The sequence below is a fragment of the Thunnus thynnus genome, chromosome 4 (assembly GCF_963924715.1).
Source record: "Thunnus thynnus chromosome 4, fThuThy2.1, whole genome shotgun sequence".
NCBI classification, from domain to species: domain Eukaryota; kingdom Metazoa; phylum Chordata; class Actinopteri; order Scombriformes; family Scombridae; genus Thunnus; species Thunnus thynnus.
Genome location: NC_089520.1, coordinates 15,133,111 through 15,154,595, shown reverse-complemented (window position 1 = coordinate 15,154,595; position 21,485 = coordinate 15,133,111). Strand labels below are relative to the sequence as shown.

The 21,485-nt window shown below is 38.4% G+C and overlaps 2 protein-coding genes across 4 annotated transcripts; both read right to left on the bottom strand.

Annotated features, from left to right (window-relative positions):
* Window positions 1-9: 9 nt before the first annotated feature.
* LOC137181294 (poly(rC)-binding protein 2) lies at window positions 10-13,567 on the bottom strand. Of its 3 annotated transcripts, XM_067586890.1 has the most exons (14): window positions 13,342-13,567; window positions 11,998-12,126; window positions 9,112-9,135; window positions 8,977-9,009; window positions 8,712-8,828; window positions 8,487-8,618; window positions 8,185-8,313; window positions 7,560-7,634; window positions 6,779-6,820; window positions 5,827-5,946; window positions 5,471-5,570; window positions 4,072-4,124; window positions 3,752-3,921; window positions 10-1,366 (listed from the first exon to the last, which is right to left on the bottom strand). In XM_067586890.1, exons 2-14 carry the CDS (start codon window positions 12,064-12,066, stop codon window positions 1,330-1,332), a joined length of 1,101 nt encoding a protein of 366 aa, XP_067442991.1. In that variant the 5' UTR covers window positions 12,067-12,126; window positions 13,342-13,567; the 3' UTR covers window positions 10-1,329. The 3 variants fall into 3 exon arrangements, with proteins under 3 accessions (XP_067442991.1, XP_067442992.1, XP_067442993.1); XM_067586891.1 differs by lacking the exon at window positions 5,827-5,946 and having other exon boundaries at window positions 13,342-13,565; XM_067586892.1 differs by lacking the exon at window positions 5,827-5,946 and having other exon boundaries at window positions 5,471-5,543; window positions 13,342-13,565.
* Window positions 13,568-14,657: 1,090 nt separating this feature from the next.
* prr13 (proline rich 13) lies at window positions 14,658-20,295 on the bottom strand. The gene is made up of 4 exons (XM_067586882.1): window positions 20,055-20,295; window positions 18,527-18,578; window positions 17,946-18,406; window positions 14,658-15,975 (listed from the first exon to the last, which is right to left on the bottom strand). Exons 2-4 carry the CDS (start codon window positions 18,540-18,542, stop codon window positions 15,931-15,933), a joined length of 522 nt encoding a protein of 173 aa, XP_067442983.1. The 5' UTR covers window positions 18,543-18,578; window positions 20,055-20,295; the 3' UTR covers window positions 14,658-15,930.
* Window positions 20,296-21,485: the final 1,190 nt, after the last annotated feature.

Sequence of the window (21,485 nt, the reverse complement as noted above, 5' to 3'; positions counted from 1 at the left end):
TCAAGACAATTTGTGGTTTGAGCAATTCACATCTTTATTTCTGTATTTTTTTTAACAATGTTGTGGCACCCGGGTCTACAGTCTCAAAAAACGTGCACAAAAGTTTTCTTTCCTGCAAATAAAAAATAAAATTCTGACTCGAGCAAAGCAAAGAGCAGGAAACTAGTGTTAACTCACAACCCTTTCTTTGTCTAGTTCCAGAGCTTAAATGATTCAGTTCTCAGCCTCATCACATTTAATAGACAGATCAGTGTCCAGGAGTTAATCCCCCCTTTGGTAGTTAAAAAAAATATTTCCTCCATTTAAAACAAATATTCCAACTTTTTTTTTTTTTTAGTATATATCAGTCTTTACAAAAAAAGCGAGGAGAACCCTCTGCTTCTGATCCCTAAAGCCGAGCCCAAATCCCCCAAAAACCTCCCATCCCAGCAAAATATCAACACATGATCTCAGGAACAGGAGTGGGGAACACAGGAATGACATGTAGAGGGTGGGGGGGTAGGAAAAAGTGACATGTGTAGTAATACACATTTTAAATTATGTGGATAAATTCAATTGTGTTAGAACATTTGTCATCATAACCAATATAATCAGTGACAGTGCATGTAACAGCTACGTATTCTCAGTGACACGAGTGTATTTCATATGACAAGCACTTCAATTGAAAAGGTGATGAAGGAGAGAGTGTACAGCACCAGTCAAAAGTTTTAACACACTTTCTCATTGAAGGGAATGGGAAGGTGTGTCCAAACTTTTGACTGGTGCTGTATACCTAAAGCATGTGGACATACAAGTTGGCAGAACGACTTTCGGAACTGAGTGAGAAAAAAAAGGAGGTGGGGGAGGGTGGGGGGGTTATATAAACACAATAAAACAGTCACTCTATTCTTATTTTTGATACTTTTTTTTATTTTACCTTTTTAAAGAAAAAAAAAACTGACTGTACAGAACTAAATCTATATGCCTATTCAGAGTTTTTCAACTCTACTCCTCTGTGATGACAAAGAAAGAAAAAGGGAAGAGAGCGAGGGATCCATCAAAAAAAATAAAATAAAATAAAATAAAATAAAAAAAAAAATCTAATAACTCATTAAAATCTCCAACTTGACTCAAAAAAGGGAATTAAAAACCTAATTGTTTGCTTCTTTAGAGTAAAACCAAAAACAAAATAAATAATGAACGCAGCGCATCAAATCAGTGGCGGTTGACATGATTTCAAATGAGGAAGAGGCGGTATAATATATAAACTCTTAAGTTGAATAGTTGCATTGACTGCTTTATGGTAGCCGATGATATAAAAGTGAGATTTAGTGCAGATGCAGTGTCTTATCAGTTGGCTGCCAGTCCTGTGGCCTCAGAGGAAAGCCTGGAGAAACAGACAGAGAGACACCAGGAGACCAGGGTGGGAGAGAGAATAAGCATGCATGCAGTCAGACAGACAAGATAAATATTAACCTCATTTACTATACATTATATTATTATAATTAAATGCTATATGATGACATAATCTGTATTTATTAAACAAAAAAAATGTATCATTAGAAGAAAAAGATCATTAGATGTCCAGTTTAGCCACTCCTCTTTTCCTAACCATCAGCTGTTCAGATCTCAAACTGATACTGAAGGGTTTGACAGTGGAGCTGCATTGAAGAAATGGTTCGGCATTTTGGGAAATATACTTAATTTCTTATCAAGAGTTAGATGGAAAGAAATATACCACTCTTATGTCTGTAGGTAATTATGAAGCTACTGCCAAGAGCTGGTTTGCTTAGCTTAAAGACTGAAAAACAGGGGAAAACAACTTTCCTGATTCTGTCCAAAGCAAACAAAACGTGTGTGCCAGCATCAATAAACATCAATAAACACAATATCATTTGATTAATCCGTACAAAAAATAAATCAAAATGACATGTTGGGGTTTTATATTTGGAGAGAACCAGGCTAACGATCCCCTCCTAAGCTAAGCTAACTGGCTGCTGGCTCAAGCTACATGTTTACTGTACAAACATGAGTTAAAAAAAAAAAAAAACAAAACACTTGGTAAAATGATCTTTTCATCCAACTCGTGGCAGGAAAGCAAATGTGCGTATTCCCCAAAATATCAAACTATTATACTATGATATGTTTGTATTTTTATATCAACAACATGATCTAAAAAGGTGATTTGATGCCTTTGATACCTGAGGGCAGATTACTTGAACTTACAATTGTTTCCTACATGAGCAAAATCATCGTGATACATATACTCTTCATTATGACATCTAATAATAATCACTTAAAATACACTACAAGAAAACTATTCCCATACTATATGACATCTTAAAGAGAGAGCCGCTACCTGAGCAGAGCTTACACAAAGAGAAATGCTTCAGTCAAAATCAGTGACATAATTCACTGTCCATGCTAAGTTCAAAGTCATTTAAAAATATAATGCACTCAACATGTCATTCCTTTAGGAGACAAGCCAAATCAAGCTACAGATATCGATTTAATAAATATGGCAGCAACCATCTTTCTGGCTGTGTAACACTGTTAATGTGCATTTGTTTTCTGTAGTAAGCGTGGCATGGCACAGCCAGATACAAAAGCAAGTGCAGGTACAGACAACAAAGAGTATTGTCAGTACTTTAGTAGTAGATGACTTATGTTTCCTTCGTTAGTAAGGGGAGAGCCTTCGCCTTTTAGATTTGGAGCCCAGCTCGGGGGCAATTTTGGGCTCGGGAGGGATTGGGTGTGCGGGGTTACTCGCCCCGCTGACAACATGGAGGGCCAGGAGAGGGAGGGGCTTGAGACTGAGGAGACTCGACACACAGGCAGGAGAGCTGGGGAGCAGGGAATCAGTGGAGGAAGAAGAGGAGGAGGAAGAGGAAGGAGGAGGCGGCCCTGGAGCCAACAAGGACAGAGGGATGGAGGCTGAGGGGGGCACCACACAGGAGGAAGAGGAGGAGGAGGAAGAGAAGGAGGAGGTAGCAGCAGAGGAGGTGGTGGTAGTAGTAGTAGTAGTGGTAGTAGTAGTAGTAGTAGTAGAGGTGGAGGAAGGGCACAGGCTGGTCTGTTCAGGGTTCAAGGAGGAGGAGGAGGGAGGAGGTTTAGAGGACTCTACACTGTAGAAAGAGAGACAAGGAGAGAGGGACAACACAGTCGGGATGGGTCACAGGGCAGGCTGGTGAGCAATGGGGAGGGACAGGTGGGAGGGAGAATGGGTTGAGGGGGGTGGGGGCGGTCACTCAGGGATGTGATCAAAACACAGGACAAAAAGCGTCATTAGAAATGAACGTGGCACCCAAAACTGAAAGGAAAAAAAAAAATCTCTAGCGATGGATCAATGTAGAGCTAAGTGAGGGGTAGAATAAGGGAAGAAGCACAAGTGCAGACTGACAGAGCTAACAAAACACCAAAGCCATAAATATTAGTTGAAACAGAAATGCCAAGGACTGAATTATTCTAACGGCACATGAAATCGCACTAGAAAACTAGGTCAATTATTATGTATTTGCATACATTATTATTAGGAACATAATGTACCCTACTGTTGTATGGATGACTGTAGGAGCTCAATTTGACAGCCAAGGACAAAACAGAAGGGTGTTTGGCCAAATTTAGAAAAGAAATTGGGAAAAAAAAAAAATCTGATAAATTGACCCGAGTAGTTTTTAGCATTTTATCAAAATGCACTGATGCAGCAGACGATAAAACTGAAACTGAATGAATCACCTGTTGGGAGTTAACATAGTTTAACAGATGATCTTACCTGGCGTTGATGAGGTACTCTGCCAGACTGATGCTGGCAGGCGAGCCTGTGATGGTGACCTGACGGTCGGTTGATCCATCCACTGGATTCGCTATCTTGATCTGGGCACCCGACATTTGCCTGATCTCGTTGATCTTGGCCCCCTGGCGGCCAATGATGCACCCAATAAGCTACGGTGGAGAAGAGTGGCAAAATTAAGCAACAAAGATGTTTACAATAGACAATGATGAACATAAAGAACATATGCCTTTCGTAAATGTATCAACTTGAATGTAAAGTGAGAATTTAAATGTTAAAAATTGACTTTTGGAAGCACTTACATCGTTTGGAATGGTCATCTCATGGGAACTGGTTTGAGCAGAAGCATCTATCCCTGACAAAGAAATAAACAGGGAAAAAAAATAATCAACCACAATCAAATAACCTTAACAATATGCTGAAATATGCAAATCAATCAACTTGCAATATGCATAGAAACTACACAACAGAGAGCATCACCACCTGTAATTAGAAGCTACTTGAAGTGAACAAGCCCCTATTCACCTATCACTGGGCAATCATTCAATATCTTATTGATCATCAGTGGTGGCATATACATATGAACATATTATGTAACCATTATATAAACTTCCAAATTAATAAGTCAAAGAACATTGTAATTACAAACTAAATTACAAAATGAGTTTCTCAAGGTTTCGTTCTGCTCATTTGAATAGTTTTGAATGATGTCATTGAAAATCGATGTGATTATTTTACATATTGTATACGTTTGTTAAATCATGATGTGTACTGTATTGATATGGGAGAAAGGTTCTTATTAATGTTGTGATATTGATTTCAACCATATCACCCTTCTTTATACCTTGAACAACATACAAATTAATGACAGGAAACAGATAATTTTTGAATACAGTATCTGAAATTGGCTTATGTTTGGTGGTAGAGGAGAGAGACACTGTAGCAGGCCCACTCGCTGTGAGGAGTGAAGGGTGGAAGTTGTTTTGATGATAATAAATCATTATGATTTGATTTGGGGTTAATTTATGACTGTACTCTCTGAGTTGCATTTTAGTCAACATATTGTTTTGTGTTCTTAGCAGAGGCCTTTCACAACACAAACAGTGTTGTAGACACTTTAGTAAGAGCCTTGCAGCATAAAATTTCATTTTTCCATTAATATTGTTCTCACTGGGGTGTTGATAAGCTATTTTATCTTTTTCCAAAACCTTTTGAGAAACTCAATTTCCAAATTTCATGACTTTTCCAGGTTTTTCATGACTGTAAAAACACTGCCATGGTGGTATTTATTAAAACAGTTCAATTGGATTATATTACAATATAACATTTTCAAACTGTTTGGTCCATCATCGTTGCTAGTTTTAAAGGCTGCATTAGTAATTAAGTTCCCTAAATGTTGGCCATTATAGCCATATTAAAAAAAATTCACACACAGCCAAAACCATATCAACCACACTTATTTCAAGAATAAATAAATACTGCACAAAAGCAGGAGGTGGGTGCACCTTGCATGCATCTTGAAATTATTAATTTGAAATGAATAATTTCACAAAGCTTCGAGGTTCAGTCTCTCACAAAGGTTGAGGGACTGAAACGATGGATATCATTTTATGAACTCTCATCAAAGAGACTGGAATTTTGAGCCTGACCAGATGACAAAATGTTGCATTGAAAGCCTGTGGGCCGTGTCGTGCTGCATACCAGTGAATCCCTGGTTGCTTGGTGCGATGGGGAAGGGGCTCTGCTGCATAGCCAGCTGGTGAAGCTTGGTGAGCTGTGGAGAGATAGCAGCAGAGGAAGACTGTGAGAGTGAGAGAGGAGGCAGGGAGAGAAACGGAGAAAATGGAAAACACAGGAAGAGGGAAAAACAGAGCAAAAATCAGTTAGTAAAGACAACTACACAAAGAACACCAAACAAAAAAAAAAGAAAAAAAAAAAAGATTTCACACACTTCATCACTCAATGCCATGGTGTATAGATTTCATATCCTTTCACAAAGCTCTACATGGATCACTGGTGTCTGACTGTGTGTTTTATGACTTGTCTATGTAGGGTACCCCATAGGTATTCCTCCAAAGTGCAGGCTGCATCTCTTGGTAAAGCTTTCTTGCAGTCTTCAGGGTCAGGGCAAAGTCACAATACACAAGGGAGGAAGCTCTCAGTGTGCAGGAGATTTCCTAACCGACACCAATACAAGACCCACACATGAACTGAGAGACAGTCTCAACTTAGCATAACACTGTACCAGTATCACCACTACAGCTGGAAGGGAAGGAAGAGATGATGTTTCTGTGCCACCTTTATAAACAGATCTAGTTTTAATAAATGAAAACTGCACTAAGGGATGACAAACTAATTACATAGAAGTGATAACACTGCTTAAAGGCCTTAGAGGAAAAAAACCAACATATTTTACCTTAATAAATTTTATATCATATCTAACTAGTATTCCCTTGCTCTGATGCCAATATTCAGAGGCAGCTCAGGCTAATAATATACAATCTATTATATCCAATGCTCCTGACAGAACATCTAAAGCTCATTAAAAAAAAAAAAAAAAAAAGAGAGAGAGACAGAAAGATTGAGTCCAAAGACATGTGGGCAGAGCACAAGAAACAAAGTAATAAGCATTAATGAAGGTGGGAACAAAGAACATGTTTATCTGGGACACACTAATGAACGAGACATGTAAAACAAGACGGAACAGAAAGGGTGAGCAGCAGGAACAGATTATTATTCATGGAACAGTGGAGAGTCTGGACAAACACAAACAGCAGTTTAATTAACAACTGGCTGCCAGTCAACAAAGGAACTATACAAACATGAAGTGCCAACAGCGCTGCTCTCTAAATGGTTACGAAATCTGATGATAGTAGGTCGAAGGGAGGCAGAAAAAACAATTAGGGCTACAGTTTGGCAACTGTAAAACGAGGTGTGGGTGGGTGGTCGCACATTTGTAATAATAGATGGTATTGGTGGGGGTCATGTAAAGATGACTACTGCACTTACATCTGGCTGTGGAATCGCGTGCTGTCCTTGTACGGCATATGCCTGAAACAAACGAAAACAAAGCTTTCATAGGCCTCACATCTGATTGTAGGTTAAGTTACTGTTTCAGCTATATCCCTCTTAATGAATAAATATCACACTCCAACACAACAAAGCCTTCTCTGAACTAATATTTAAGAATATCAATACGTATGTCTTGTCCAAAGTCTCCACATTTCTGGGAAAAGAGAAATATTTAGAGACATTATAGTGGAATTAAGGAAAACCAGAAGGAGAGATTTTTTTTTAAAGAATAAAATAAAAAAGGTATTTAGTAAGATAAAAGAACTTGCGATGTTAGGCCAACAAGCTCCAGAAAGCAGTTTGGTTCACATCAACAATACTGGCAAAGAAGGCCACCTCACTACTGAAACTTAATGCTCGAAACATAAAACCAAAATCAGAGGAATCACAAATAGGGAGCTGTTACAAACTGTATCTAGAGTAAATGTTTTATGGTCATCTCTTCAAACAATCAGCCAAAACAATTTGGATACAGCGATTCTTTTGAAAGTAACTTTTATGGTGTTGACCAATCTGAAAACTGAAATTCTTCATTCAAGATGTTACTTTGAGTTGTATTCAGGACCTTTCATCACACATCAGTATTTCAAAGAACACATTTTCCTGCAAAATATGCATCCCGGACTCACTGGAGCCCAAATGAAAGACAACTGCAGCAATTAATACCCCCCAAAACATCATATACAAACAGGTGGGATCCCATGTCCCTCTGAAGTACCTGTCCGCCTGCAAAGATGACGGGAGATCCTGAAGGCTTGGGTCGGTAAGGGATAGTGACCCCCTTAGGGGGAGACTGTGCAGGAGACAAAACAAGTGGATGTGTCATTACATTACAACCCATGTTACAATATAAGTGTTGCAAAATCTAAATCATAGTGGAATTATTTCACACATTTTTAAACTACAAAGTATAGTAACATGAAGGTATCATAGCTCCATACTACGGATGTCTTCATTTAGTTTTACCCTCACATCTCCAAATCCTAAACAGTCCTTTCTGTGTCTCAATCTGATGTTTATATTTTCTTAAGCCATACAGCTGCATTTTGCACACTTGACCTAACAGGCAAAATGAGAAAGAAAATCTGTAAAGCACTTTAAATATATATCTAACCAAAACATAAAGCCTTCCTTTAAGAAGGTTTAACATTTTGTACAGTGCCCTATACGGTTTTCACTATACCTGTAAAACACTACAATATTAGCCATAATCCTGCAGGCAGGCTTGACACATCCATGGTCCAAACCAAGCTCACAACAGAGACCTCACTATTTCACATGATTAATTTAAAGATACCCAATTACTACTCCATTTGCTTCATTGCTTTCACAAATCCACTTACCTCAAGCATGACCACACAGATCTGCTTCACACACTCAATTATAGACTGAGGAGTGCCAGCGATGGTGATGGCGCGCTCCGTGGAGTTAGGGAGCATGTCTCCTGCCACTTGTACCTGAGCACCGGTTGACTGGGAAACACAAACGGAGGGAAATGAGATAAGCACTGAGGACCTACTGTGTGTCATAGTGTTCAACGTACTGAATTCCACAGGTAGAGAGGTGACGGTCAATGCTGAAGGAATTCTAACTCAAGTGGTTTTATTTTTTAGGTTTTGTATTACATGTTTTTCTGTGTGCATACCTCTCGGATTTCCTTGATCTTGCAGCCACCTTTCCCAATGAGGGAGCCACACTGGCTGGCAGGCACCACAATGCGTAGGGTCACAGGGGGCTTGCTGGTAGCTGTGCTGTTTGTCATTGAGCTGCTTATGTCCTGGAACAAAAAGATATGAAGGTTAATCCAGTTTGTGTTTGGACTGGGTACTGCTGATCTGCAAAAAAAAAAGTCAATGTACTTGGGACCTACCTCTTCCAGCTTTTCTATGATCATGGAGAATGCTTTAAAGATGGCGGTGGTTGGCCCTGCCAAAGTAATGATCCTCTCAGGACAGTTGCCCTCAGAGATGTTGATGCGAGCCCCGCTCTACAGATAAAGAGCAAGTAATTGAAAGAATCAATTTGGAAGACTTCTGTGACAATCTGCAACTGAGGCCTGGAAGTAATTATAATATCACAGCCACTTTTACTGTATCATATCTATGTAGAGTACAGAAAGGTAGAAGGGACCTCACCTCTTCTCTCATCTTCTTCACAGATTCACCTTTCTGTTAGCAGAGGATCAAACCAAAGTCAGATTCATTATCACTTTATGAAACAGATCTTAATTCAATGATAAAGACAAACAATCATATTAAACAGCAGCTTACCTTTCCGATAATACTTCCGACTTCCTGAAATACAAGAAAAGATATTGTTCCATTATGCTCATTAAATCATCTTTTTAAACTTACCATTTGTTATTACCACAGGATTAGACCTGTCTAACCTCTCTAGCTACACCTTGTATAGTTTTTTCAGGAAATGAGGAACCTTAAGTAAATAAGGCTGGTTTCCAACACTTGGATAAGAAGACAAGTTGACACTGTCAGAGCACCTCCTTCAGAAATTCCTTAATGGTTATGGTCACTAGATGTAACCCCTTATAATAAATGGGAATGCTACAGTTGATGGGATTCTGATATTTTAAAAAAGCCAAAGTGCTTTACAAAAGGTTTAATTGGTAGTCTTTAAATTCACAGACTGTAAAATGCATTAGTCAACTATTCAAAGAGTCTGAGCCCAATCCATCATGAATGCCCCAGCTCTCTACCACAGATCATTTTTTACGTCTAATCCTACAGAGACTCAAGATGGTGCTGTTGACCACAGTGAGACTCAGGATGAAGTCAAGCACACAGTATCTATAAGGTAGCGCCTAGCCAGTGCTGGGGCCTCTTTTGAGATGCTACAAGTTAGCAGATCTTATGGAGGATCATTTTTCGGTTGTATCAACAGTTTGGTATGTCTGCAGTGTAAGCTGATGTCTAAGAGTCCGATTTTGAGCAGCCGCTTCTCGCCACATGGCATGTTATAATTTGAAACCACAGTAATAACAACAGGCCAATGTAGGGCACGAGATGCAACAAGTGTGTGGCTGCTGTCAAAGTCAGATGGATGAGACGTGCCTCCTGGTTGTAGATTTTACAAAATGTCTGATGGAGATGTGGGAATAGTTGTGTGTAATATCATTTGATCTTTCAAGTTGCTATGGGATCATTCAGCAAGAGGAGGCAGAGAGACCTCTCCAACATTTCGAAGGGATAGAGGATGTAATTGCTGATTTCAGTGGGTGAAGAATACAAGTCTGCTCTCAGTAAAAATAGCCATTTACTTCTGACATAACTGAATATTAGCAACAAGGAACATATTAATATTTTTAGCACAGTTGATCCATCTTGGAAAACAACACAGGCTCTGTTCACACCTGGCACTAACATGCGTTTTGGATGTTCCGATCACAAGTGGACGGCTCTAAGTACGTCAGTTTACACCTGGCATTAGAATGCGTGTCCACATGCATCTCGAGTGACTACTTGTGATAAACACGTACATCATTTCCGTTTGCAAAGACCAAATGCATTGTTGTATTTAACCAGGCGGCCCAAGTGCTGAGCCAAAACTACTGAGCAACACTCTTGAGAGACTCAGCAGCCACCATTTCTCCATTATCTGTTTGGAAGCGACTGAGATTGTCACTAAATGAGAATAGCTGGTCTACCTTAAAGGTCAGTCCACCTTCACACACACACAGAGAGCAAGCGGGTGTGTTAAGGTGGGCTTACCTTTAAGGTGGACCAGATATTCTCATTATGTCACAATCTCAGCTGCTCCTACACAAAGAAGAAGAAACGTTGGCTGCTGAGTCTATCCAAAGTTTGGCCCTGGACATATTTGCATATACAGTGCTTAAAGGGGACCTATTATGCTCATTTCCAGCTCTATATTTTATTGTGAGACTCCACTAAAGCAGCTTTGCATGACTGACAGTTCATAAAATTCATTTATCTTACACTGGTTTTTTATGCACCCCCTCAGTTCAGCCTCTGTCTCTTAACAGGCAGTCTTAGCTCCTGTCTTTTTAAGGCCCCCCCTCCAAATGAGCCCACTGTTCTGATTGGCCAGCTTTCTGGAAGCCTACTGAGGGCAGCCGTATCAGAGTATGTTAAGTTACCACCGATACAAACCCAATATTTCCTGCTTTACTGCTTCATGTTAAAAGCTTTTGAATGACTAAATAATGGGAGACTTATATTGTGAAGAATTTACAGGAAATGAAACGTGTCCCTCACCGACTTAACAGAGCTTCGTTAACGGCACTAAAAAAAAAAGAAGCAACAGCAACAACATATGGACACATTTGGAGCCATTTGTTCAGCAGATCAATCAGAAATAATGCAGGGAGGAATAGTGCAAGCAGAAACAGCCACAGTGATGATGATGTCTGATGAAGAGCTGCAGACAACCAGCATGGCTCCAACAGTTAAACTGCTTATTTTACTTTGCCCTGCTGTGCAATGGAAAAACACTCACAGTGTGCTAGCTCGACTTGAGTCATGGCTCGGCGTGACTACCCCCAAAACAATGGAAAAATGCCATAATGGCAGTGGAGCAGATGACCATAAAAGAATCTGTCATGAGTCGATGTCGGCTTGGGCTGAGAGTAGAAAAAAACTTTGGAAACCGAGCGTTCAAAGCATTCTGAAGACGGTGCTTTTGCTCACAGGGATTACTTCTACATATGTTTACCTCATTATTTGACACTTTAGCCACGTTCAGTATGAACATCCGACATTGTAACATTGTATATATGACTGAAATAAAGGAAAAGCATGTTAAGTCCCCTTTAAAGAATGTGGCCATATACGTCCCAGACCAGCTCCAAAAGTGGTCTGAGCAATCGGATCTCAATGCATCCTGGATGCATTCACACACATGCACTTACAGCTGTCCACTTGTGATCAGATCACCCAAGACGCATTTTAATGCCAGGTGTAAACAGGGCCACATTTAGAGATGTGGAAAAACACAACCTATTATATAGCAGACACACATGGACAAACACTTTTCCACTTTGCGTTGAGAAACAGGATCCCATCACCATGTCAATACCCTTACTCATCACATCAAAGTCCCTGCCCTTTATGCATCCCTCAGGGACGTCATAACAATAAATAACACCATACACTATAAAGAGTGCCGATGGGTGACCTCACCTTGCCATGCATGAGCAGCCTAATGGTAAGGGTGACATTGAGCCCTCCTTCAATCACACCGGAGTCCATAACTGCAACTGAAACGTAGTCGTCCGTATAGAACTGGGGTCTTTGGTCACCGAGATGGATCTAACAGGTACAGACAAACAAACGAAATGATATACCAATGAAGATAATGTAAATTGTAACTTACTAAATGTAAAAATAAAAACACACACAGATAACACAAACACTCACATCACGTTTGGGGTTTTCATCATTTGCCTAAATCAAATTCTTCCACAAGAGCAAATACTCTCAAAATATTCTTCCTACAAACATATGGTCAGATTTAAATGCTACCATTACACAAAGTGCCCGGTTTGCTAAGCAATGAACTAACTTACCAATTACATAAAATATAGAACACCTCACCATGTCATGTGTTTTGGCTAAATGTGTAACGTTGGATGATATATTGGCAAACATACGTCAATTATGATTTATTTTATGTTTGACAAACGTGCCCTCGAGAATAAAGATGAACATTTTCTAAATAAATAGGATACATCTATGTTACAGCTTATGCCGGTATGACAGTAAAACCCTGACGGTTATTAAAATGAATCAGAAAAAGGGTTTAGTTCTTACTTTCTCTGTGGAAACTACAAGCTGCTAGTTTGTAGGATCTATCTTACAACATCAGACAGCAAGTTATCCCACTCCAAACAAGTAAATTAACGTTAAATCCATTTCATTGCGATCTGGAAATCATATGGCCAACCTTGTTTAGCTTGACGGCTAACGATGCTTTCATCAGTATCTGACTCAAGTTTATCAACAAATGTGCGTACAATTAACCTCTTGTTATCGCAGTCAGACAAATTTATCACAAAATGAATATATAGGTCTACTCCACATGAAAGGCAGATATGAACTTGCTTATTTCGCTTGCGTTGTTTAGTTTAAAGTAAGTCTAAATGAACTATTAACGCTAGTTGTAAGTGTGTTAGCATTTAGCATGTTGGTTGCCCACCGTGCTGGGAAATGAATGGAGCATGCGTGCGCTACTTAGCACAGCTAGCTACTGGCTTAGTTATTCAACGTTGTGATTTTTTGGCTAAATGTCGGCAGCTTATGTGGCACCGATAGTTAGGTCTCCTTTTTATATGTATGCGCACCAAACAACAGGCAGTAGTGTTTTAACTCCACGTTCAAAATTAAAGTTCCCCTTGGTTAGCTAAGCTAGCAGACTGCGTGCTCATCATCATGCGGCCTGTTAGCACGCTGGGCGCGATTTCTTTCCGCTACTTCTGATCATAACAACAAATATAAAAAAACGCCAAACACCAACATAAAACTCACCTGATTCGTGCGCTGGAAGGTGATCGGGGGAAGGGTTGGGGTTGTAAGGGTAGAAGGGGAGAGGTTCGGGAGGGTAGAGACCCGGGGGAGAGTTTAGAAAGGACTCGGGGAAGAGGGAAGAGTGATGTGAAATCGAGCTCCACTCCTTTACACAAAGACAACACAATTATAACCTCTGAACTTTCCCCTTTCACCCAACGCGATCCCCCCCGCCATATTTTTTTTTCCTGCACCCGCATTCCACGAAGACCCGCCCTACTCTGCTTCTGATTGGCTAGTACTCGTTACCTTCATTGGTTAGGCTAAGGAAGGAGGAGTGAGATGATTGGTTTAGTGTAAGAATATCACAGACAGAGCCAATCAGAGGTAGATTAGGGGCGGGTCTTCACAGAATGCGGGTTGGAAAAAACCACACATACTCCACATACATCCTGAGTTTGTCTCACAAGTTTGACCCAAAGATGCCCCAAAATCACGTCTACAATAAGTTAAAGTGGCACATTTGAGGGACATTATTACTTATTAAATTAAAGCTATCATTTACAAAATAACAGTTATTTTATTTTTATATATTGTATAGAAACACTGTTGCATTGAATAAAACGTCACATTAGAAAAAGTCTGTTGTTGGAAATAACTGATGGCATGTATTACCCGTGTTTAAACACTGATTATAAAATTGAAATTATTATTTTATAGAAAGAATTATATTCTATATTATAGAAAGAAGTGTATGATGTTTCCTAATATGTTGACTCTAAGCTATTGATATTTATAAACTTCAATGAATCTTGGCTTTATATACTGTACATAACCACCTACTATATGTATATAAAGCTCTTTGTTTTTTAACCATTTAACATTTATCTCAGCACTCTGTGCACTCTTCACTTCTTTGCACTATTTGTATCCTGTTTACAGTTCAGAGGAAGAGTTTCACCTGTGTATGTCATTGCTTGTGTGTATTTCTGTAGATTGCTGTGTTGTTATTCTGTGTAAGTACATTGAAAGTCACTAAACAGGAGTCAAATTCCTTGTATGCTTAAATATACTTGGCCAATAAAGATGCTTCTCATTCTGAAATACTTATCATATATGGCCATTAGTGGATGCAAAATATATTGCACCATTTTAGGTATAACACACATTTTTACGTTTTTCATTCAGATCTATTTATTGAGGAGGCTTGATTGTATGCCTGGCATATATGATTAAAATTAGTGCAGTTACAAAGTAATACAGATATAGCTTTCCTGCAGTCATCTCATACAGTAGTGAACACAATATTTGAATAAATAAAAATCAATAGACCCAAATAGAGAAACACAATATATGTTTTATTCTCTATAGTTAATCTTTCAAGGAAAATAAAAAATAAAAATAAAAAAAACTTTCAGGACAGAATGAAAAATTATAGATTTTTACATATTTTCTCTTATAGATTTTCTCAAACATCCAGAGTCAAGCATTAAGAAAAGTCTTCACTGTACCTCCTAAAACTAATATTTCACATTTGACATAGACACTACAAACCAAAAAGGGCGTAGTTTGGTTTTAACTTTGGTAGGGATATTTTTTTCATTAATCGTGTATGTGCACTTGCTCTCTATCACTCTTTTCTCTTTCACAGGCACATGTACACACACACATACACACCACAAGAGCCTGACTGCATAACGTTTACTTTACTAAATATTCATTTGCTGACTTGCCTTGTGATCATGATTTTTTCTGATTTTTACATTTTATTTTATTGATAGACTACTTAACTATAAATCAGAGACCAAGATTAATATTTAAAAATAACAGATCATAGACTGTCATGAGAAATATTACATAAAATAAATGTAGAGAAACGTGTAGGTGATGTGCTGCTCTGTAACTTGCTGCTGTAAGGTTTTCAAACCTCAACTGAGATTCTGTCCCTCTTTCAGTTTGTGGATTCACATTATCTTAGTTTTGCCCAGTGAAGTCGTTTTCAAGTCTGTGACCATGTGATGTTTAAACTATAAATACTAACCGCTTCAGATTCTCCACCTCACCGACTCCACTACTGCTACTGTTGCCGGGCTGCTGCCAGTCAACAATGCGTACAGCTTGAAGTAGAGGGTTGCCAGATCACCAGGTCGAGTATCCCCCATATCCTGCTCTTTCAACCTTTATCATAATAGCGCAGTTTTTTGTAGAAAACACACAAACCTGGCAACTCTGCAGAGATCTTAACATAAACATTACATGGATTAAAGCAGCTAGATTGTTTGAGATCTGTAAAAATATCAGTAGGGACAATCTAGCAACACTTTGATATTGGTAGGTACGTGTCCCTACTGTCCATACCCAAATCTACGCCCACATGGTGGAATAACAGTAGAGCCTAGTAACAGTAGTGTGTGAATATGTTTACAGCAATAGCCTGTGTATGCATTTCTAGTATTATACAAAGCCCAATTAGGATATAATGCAGTACTGTATTATTACAGAAATCCTATATAAGTGTTAGCAATTAATTTTATATGTTTGTAGTTAATAGTCAGGTTGCCCTTTGGTAAAGCAGCCTTTCTGTAACAGCTGAGTTGTGGACTGGTGGCCTCAGTCACTGTCACTGCTGCTGCTGCTGCTGCTGCTGCTGGAAGACTGTGGAGAAGAACAGAAAGATTATATATGTTTTACTATTTTAATACACTTTAAATGAGTCATAACACAGTCAAGTGGAAGGAATATCATCAGTTATTTTCAAGGCCAAGTTACTGCAAATCCATTGCTATGGATCGTCATTGATCATGGATTTTCAGTTTCATCTGGTCAACAAAAGAGATGTTGAAGTAATGATGTATTATGACAGTATATTGTACTGTTTAATCTCAGTTTGGTGTGTAGTTGTTTCCTGTTTTAAACTGAATGTGCTGTATGTTTTCCTGTGCCATAAAAACAACTCTTCCTCTGCACTGGATCAACTCCATTACATTACATTCATCTGACAGACAATTTAGTCCATTGTTGACTTATAAGAAGCGTATCTAAAAGTCTTAGGAACAACAGCTAGATGTCATCAAAAACTCGAAATGCATCCCTCCCTAAAATAAACAAGTCACAGCCTGTTCGCAGTGTGAAAGAGTGCAAGTGCTTAGTGGTTGTTTATTTATTCAATTTTAAAGAATTGAGATGTAAGGAAGTGCTAGCATGGGGTAGTTTGAAAAGGTAGGTTTTCAACCATTCCCACTCAGGTAATTAACACCATTCAGACTCAGCCACATTCAGTTGTTTGAAGCTAGTCTAGCCCTGAAACAGATCCAATACCTCACTTCCATTAATCAGAACCAGATCACATGGAGCTCATCTGAATCTGTGGAATGCAAAGCCTATTGATTTTTAACGGGGTGTCTTAAGATGAGTTAAACATTCGTTCACACTGTCTCTTAACCTCCTCATAACCATTAATACACAGCATGTTTTGGAATAAATTTAAAGTCAACACAATAACTGATTATCTGACAAAACTGAGCAGTCACTGAACTATTCAAAGCAACCATGTAAGTTGGAAAATTAACCCCCCCTGTGTGTTAAACTCCCGAAAGCACCAGTCTTAACTGAACCTATTCACACCCACATGGAAGATTTATGTAAGATAGTCAAATGATAACTGACAAAGCAAAAGCCACATCATGTTTCCAAGGAATTAATTTACAGGGCGGATATTTGTAGCAGCAGAGCTACATATTGTTGCTAATGTTGTGCTAACGCTGTCTATCTGGTGAACTAATCAACCAAGGTTTGACATGACCAATTTCCTATGAAATTGACTAAGTTGACTATGACTAATTATTAATAAATAACTAAAATTTGAAGTCATTTCATGTTGCTTTTTTTCCTGTTTCCTTCTGTAAATCAACGCAGAGATATTCAAGTAGAGTTGAAGCATTTATATTAGGTAATTGACAGAAAAAATACAATTTCAACAAATCAATTACTTGTTTAAGTAATTTTTTAAAGAAAAATTGCAAAAAATCTGTTGGTTTCAACCTCTTAAAATTGTGAAGGCTTCCCGCTTTTCTCTTCTCTGTCTTATATGATAGTAAAGTGAAAATTTTGGGGTTTAGAAAATAACAAGCATTTTGAAGATGTCACCTTGGAACTTGTGATGGGCATTTACACAATTAAAATATCTAATATTTTATTGACCAAATGGTTAATTGACAAATTATTTGTCAGATTAATCAATAATTAAATAATCTTTAGTTGCAGCACTATATCTAACATACAGGGTGTAGAAAGAGATGTGACTTTATTCTCCGTACAGTATGTTTGATTTATAATCTAGTGTTTTGTCTGTGCTAATGCAAGCCATCATCATGCCTCATAATGCAATCTAGTAACTAGTTATCATTTGGTTTTATGGCAATAAAATTAATCGTAATGATAATAAGCTGTATCCCTCTTCCAGTAGCATGTAAACAACGATGATTACTGTGTTCACAGAGCTGACTGAAATAAAGTTAGAGGCCTGTGTGCAGGTTCAAGTTTAATCTTTTGATCTAGTTTGGCATTAATATTTCACCTGCAGGGGATGCCATTTTAAACTCTTTAACCTTTAAGCCCAATCTCACCTTGTGGCCGTGTTTGTGGTGCTTATGTGTCTTCTTCATCTTCTTCTTCATCTTTTTGTGGGCTTTATGTCCGACCAGCCCCATTCCCATTCCTGCTACTCCCCCGCCTAACGCTGCAGCCATGGGATTCATCCCTCCATGATGATGACCTTTGTGGTGGCCTTTATGGTGACCCCCTTTTGGGGAGTGTGGGTATGGACCTGGGTGAACACCTGAAGGGGGGACTACTGGATATCCACCAGGAGCCATAGGATAAGGATGAAGCCCTGGAGCTCCATAGGGCATCGCCCCTGGAGGTGCATGTGGTGGCATGGCTGGATTCATAGCAGGTGGGAATTGGCCAGGTGGGAACGCTGGAGGTGGAGGATTGGGGAAGACTCCTGGTGGAGGGACAGCAGGACATGCGGGGTTGTATCCAGGAGGGTAGGCTGGGTTTGGTGGTCCCATTGGAGGGGGAGGACCTAATACATACACACATGCACAGATATCCGCCATATTCTTCAAAAATACACATTATAAAGCAGGCCTAAGCCAAGTCATAAAATATTGTAAGTATATATTTGTTATGTATGCTATCGTACCTTGATTTGGCCACATGGTTATGTGTTTTGACTTCAGGTGTCACACAAAATCCTGGAGAAACAGTGAGAAAGGCCATGTAAATGGACTTTGAATATTTCATGAAGTGAATTCACATGACATTATTATATAATTATATAATATAATATAGTTTTTATTAAGGGTGTAACTACACTGCATCTTATCATATCATTCTACATGCAGCTCTTTATTCAAACTGAATCAAACAAGTCACCACAGGTTTTGTCCAAACCCTGAAAAATGGAGTTCTGATCTGAGATCTTTGGTTTTTGTGCCAATATTTGGTTATATCTGCTCGTTAAACCAAACTGGTTAGACCAGTTTCCAACATTATAATTGTATACAGATGAAAAAAAGTTTAAAAAGAATAAAAGTAAAAAATGTGAAAAAAAAGAACAAAAAAATGCATATCACGATTTCAGGAGGCCTAAAGACTTCCCCAAACTGCTTGTTTTGCTCAAACAAGCCATTCAAAACATAGAAGCAGAAAATGCTCACATTTGAGAAAATAAAACAACTGTGGACAACTAATTTCATGTAGATTGGCTGGTCTATTAATTGACTAATTGCTTCAGCATAGTTCAGTTTCTTAAAAATTGAGATATAAGACCTATTCTCAGACACTCTGTATTTTTACTGCCTGAAAATGTTACAACCGATTTTGTAATTTCAGCAGTTGGCAAGAGTGGATGTTGTCAGACAGACATCAAACCCGGAGGCTGCAATGCACCTGATCCTTTGTTTCCTGGGTCACATGATTCAGAATTCAGAGTTTTAAAGTGGCAGTAAATTGGGATTTTATTGTTGTCAGATAGATTTACACTCAGTAGCCAGTTGATTCAGTCTAAAACAACAACCCTGCACTAAATCCTACTTACATGAAGGTTATAATAGTTCCTGTTGAGACCGATTTGTATGTGTTTCTGATATTTTGTCATCCTCAGTTACATAAATAATGGTAGACTAAATGTCACGAGCACCTCTCAGTATGCAGTACAACACAATGCAATTTAACTGTATCACAAACTACAGCCTCTAACATGACATTGAAACAGTTTTAACAACAAATGAATATTAAAGCCTTCATGAGGATTGATTAATTGTAAGGCTGTTTTACAGGCCTGCACGGGTTTATCTATATATGCCTAAACTGGCAACTGAATATAGATCTATTGTAGGCCACGAGGTTACTTTATAACTTTATAACAACTAAATATAACACAACAAAATACTTGAATAACTAAATATACCTCTTGTCAGTATTTTAAATCATTTTAAGACACAATACACACTTATCACATGATATAACATGTCACATGTCATAATGTCCAAATTATGTCCTGATGTTCAAGTTCATTTTTGCAGCACTTCCATGATTTAACTACATTACATGATATGACGTTAAGCAAACCGGTATAAACAGTGTTTTTGTCGTATTTGAGGTTATTTATGCGCCATGAACTCTGTTTACAATCACTGTTTGTCAATGACCAGATTTCCCAAGCTTACCTTTGGAACTTGTCCCCGCTCTGGGTGAGTTTCTCAGGAATTTAGAGCTCCCAGTGTTTGTCTTCCGCATTGAGCTGCACGGAAGCAGCAAAAAAATGCATCAGGAAGCCACGCCCGTTGTTAAAGCATACGTTCGTTATTTGCGTAATGGCAAAAGTCCAGTGGGGTGTGGATGAAAAGCTGACATACTTGTTCAAGTGGGACAAAAGATAGTGAAGTGATAATGGAATTGATGATGTGTACCCGCAGCTATCGCTAGTGATATTTTCAGAGGGAGGAGCCCATGACACACACACACACACACACACACACACACACACACACACACACACACACACACTTGAAATTATTATTGTTAAAACCGGATCCATACTCACTCCATAGTCACACATGTATCCATTACATCATGGACCAATATTATGTGAACAAAGTCAAGCATACAACACAGGGCTTTCTAGAGATTTATTCAACTTCATTTTGACAAAAAAAACAACAAAGATGTTGACAAAAATAACTCACTTACTCAACCAAACCAATCACTGTGCTTTTTTTTTAGCCAGTAAGCCTTTTTCACAACAGACATTTTGAGTTATAGTAGGAAAAGCACAGGTGTTACTCATGAAACTAACAATGGCCATGCTCTATTAAAATGTCCCAGTAAACAATGACAGCATGACAGCAAGAAACCGAAGCACCTAAATTGAATTTGGCCATTAATTTTATTATTTACACCTGTGCTGTTCTTATTGTGACAGGTTGAAATGTCTTCTGTAAAAAAAAATGGCTTGGCTTACTGGAACATATAAATCTAACAGAGCGGTCATTAACAGTGTGAGCACCAGCTGTGATTTTGCTGCTACAAGTCAAAATGTGTGCTGTCAAAAAGCCACATCACTTTAAGAGTAACTAGTCATTGTAAATATCTTTTTAAAAAATGATTATTATTTCAATACAAAACCTAGATCATATATGACAGTTATATAAAATGAGACAAACAAGCAAACAATACAAACAAACCCCACCCTGTTGTTGAGAATGAAGAAATAACATTTCTTTTCATTCTCATTGAAAAATAATCATTTGCATTATGTCATTATGGACGCACTTTTCAATTTTTCTATAATATAACCTGTTGTAAGTATCTAAAAGAAAGACAGCATGTAATGGAAACCTGTTTAAGTCAAGAGGCTTCCCTATAAAATTCAAACTGATGAAAATATTATGAAAAGCTAAAAGTAGTGACTAGGGCTGCAACTAACGATTGTATTCATTATCGAATGATCTGTCAATTATTTTCTCAATTAATCGATTTGTTATTTGGTCAATAAATCCTAAAGATATTCTTACTGTCATAGAGGACTAAGAATGCCAGAAAATATTCACATTTGAGAAGCTGGAACCAGAGTAATTTGGACATTTTTTCTTAAAAAA

Bases quoted from the DNA above. Each gene is read 5' to 3' on its own strand.
- prr13 (XM_067586882.1), bottom strand. The intron at 15,976-17,945 runs GTGAGATTGGGC...TCTTCTCCACAG, and splicing joins ACCACAAACACGGCCACAAG to TCTTCCAGCAGCAGCAGCAG.
- LOC137181294 (XM_067586890.1), bottom strand. From the start codon at position 12,066: ATGGACTCCGGTGTGATTGAAGGAGGGCTCAATGTCACCCTTACCATT. The intron at 9,010-9,111 runs GTAAGCTGCTGT...CTCTGCTAACAG, and splicing joins TCGGAAGTATTATCGGAAAG to AAAGGTGAATCTGTGAAGAA. The intron at 5,571-5,826 runs GTACCCTACATA...TCACTCTCACAG, and splicing joins TTTGGAGGAATACCTATGGG to TCTTCCTCTGCTGCTATCTC.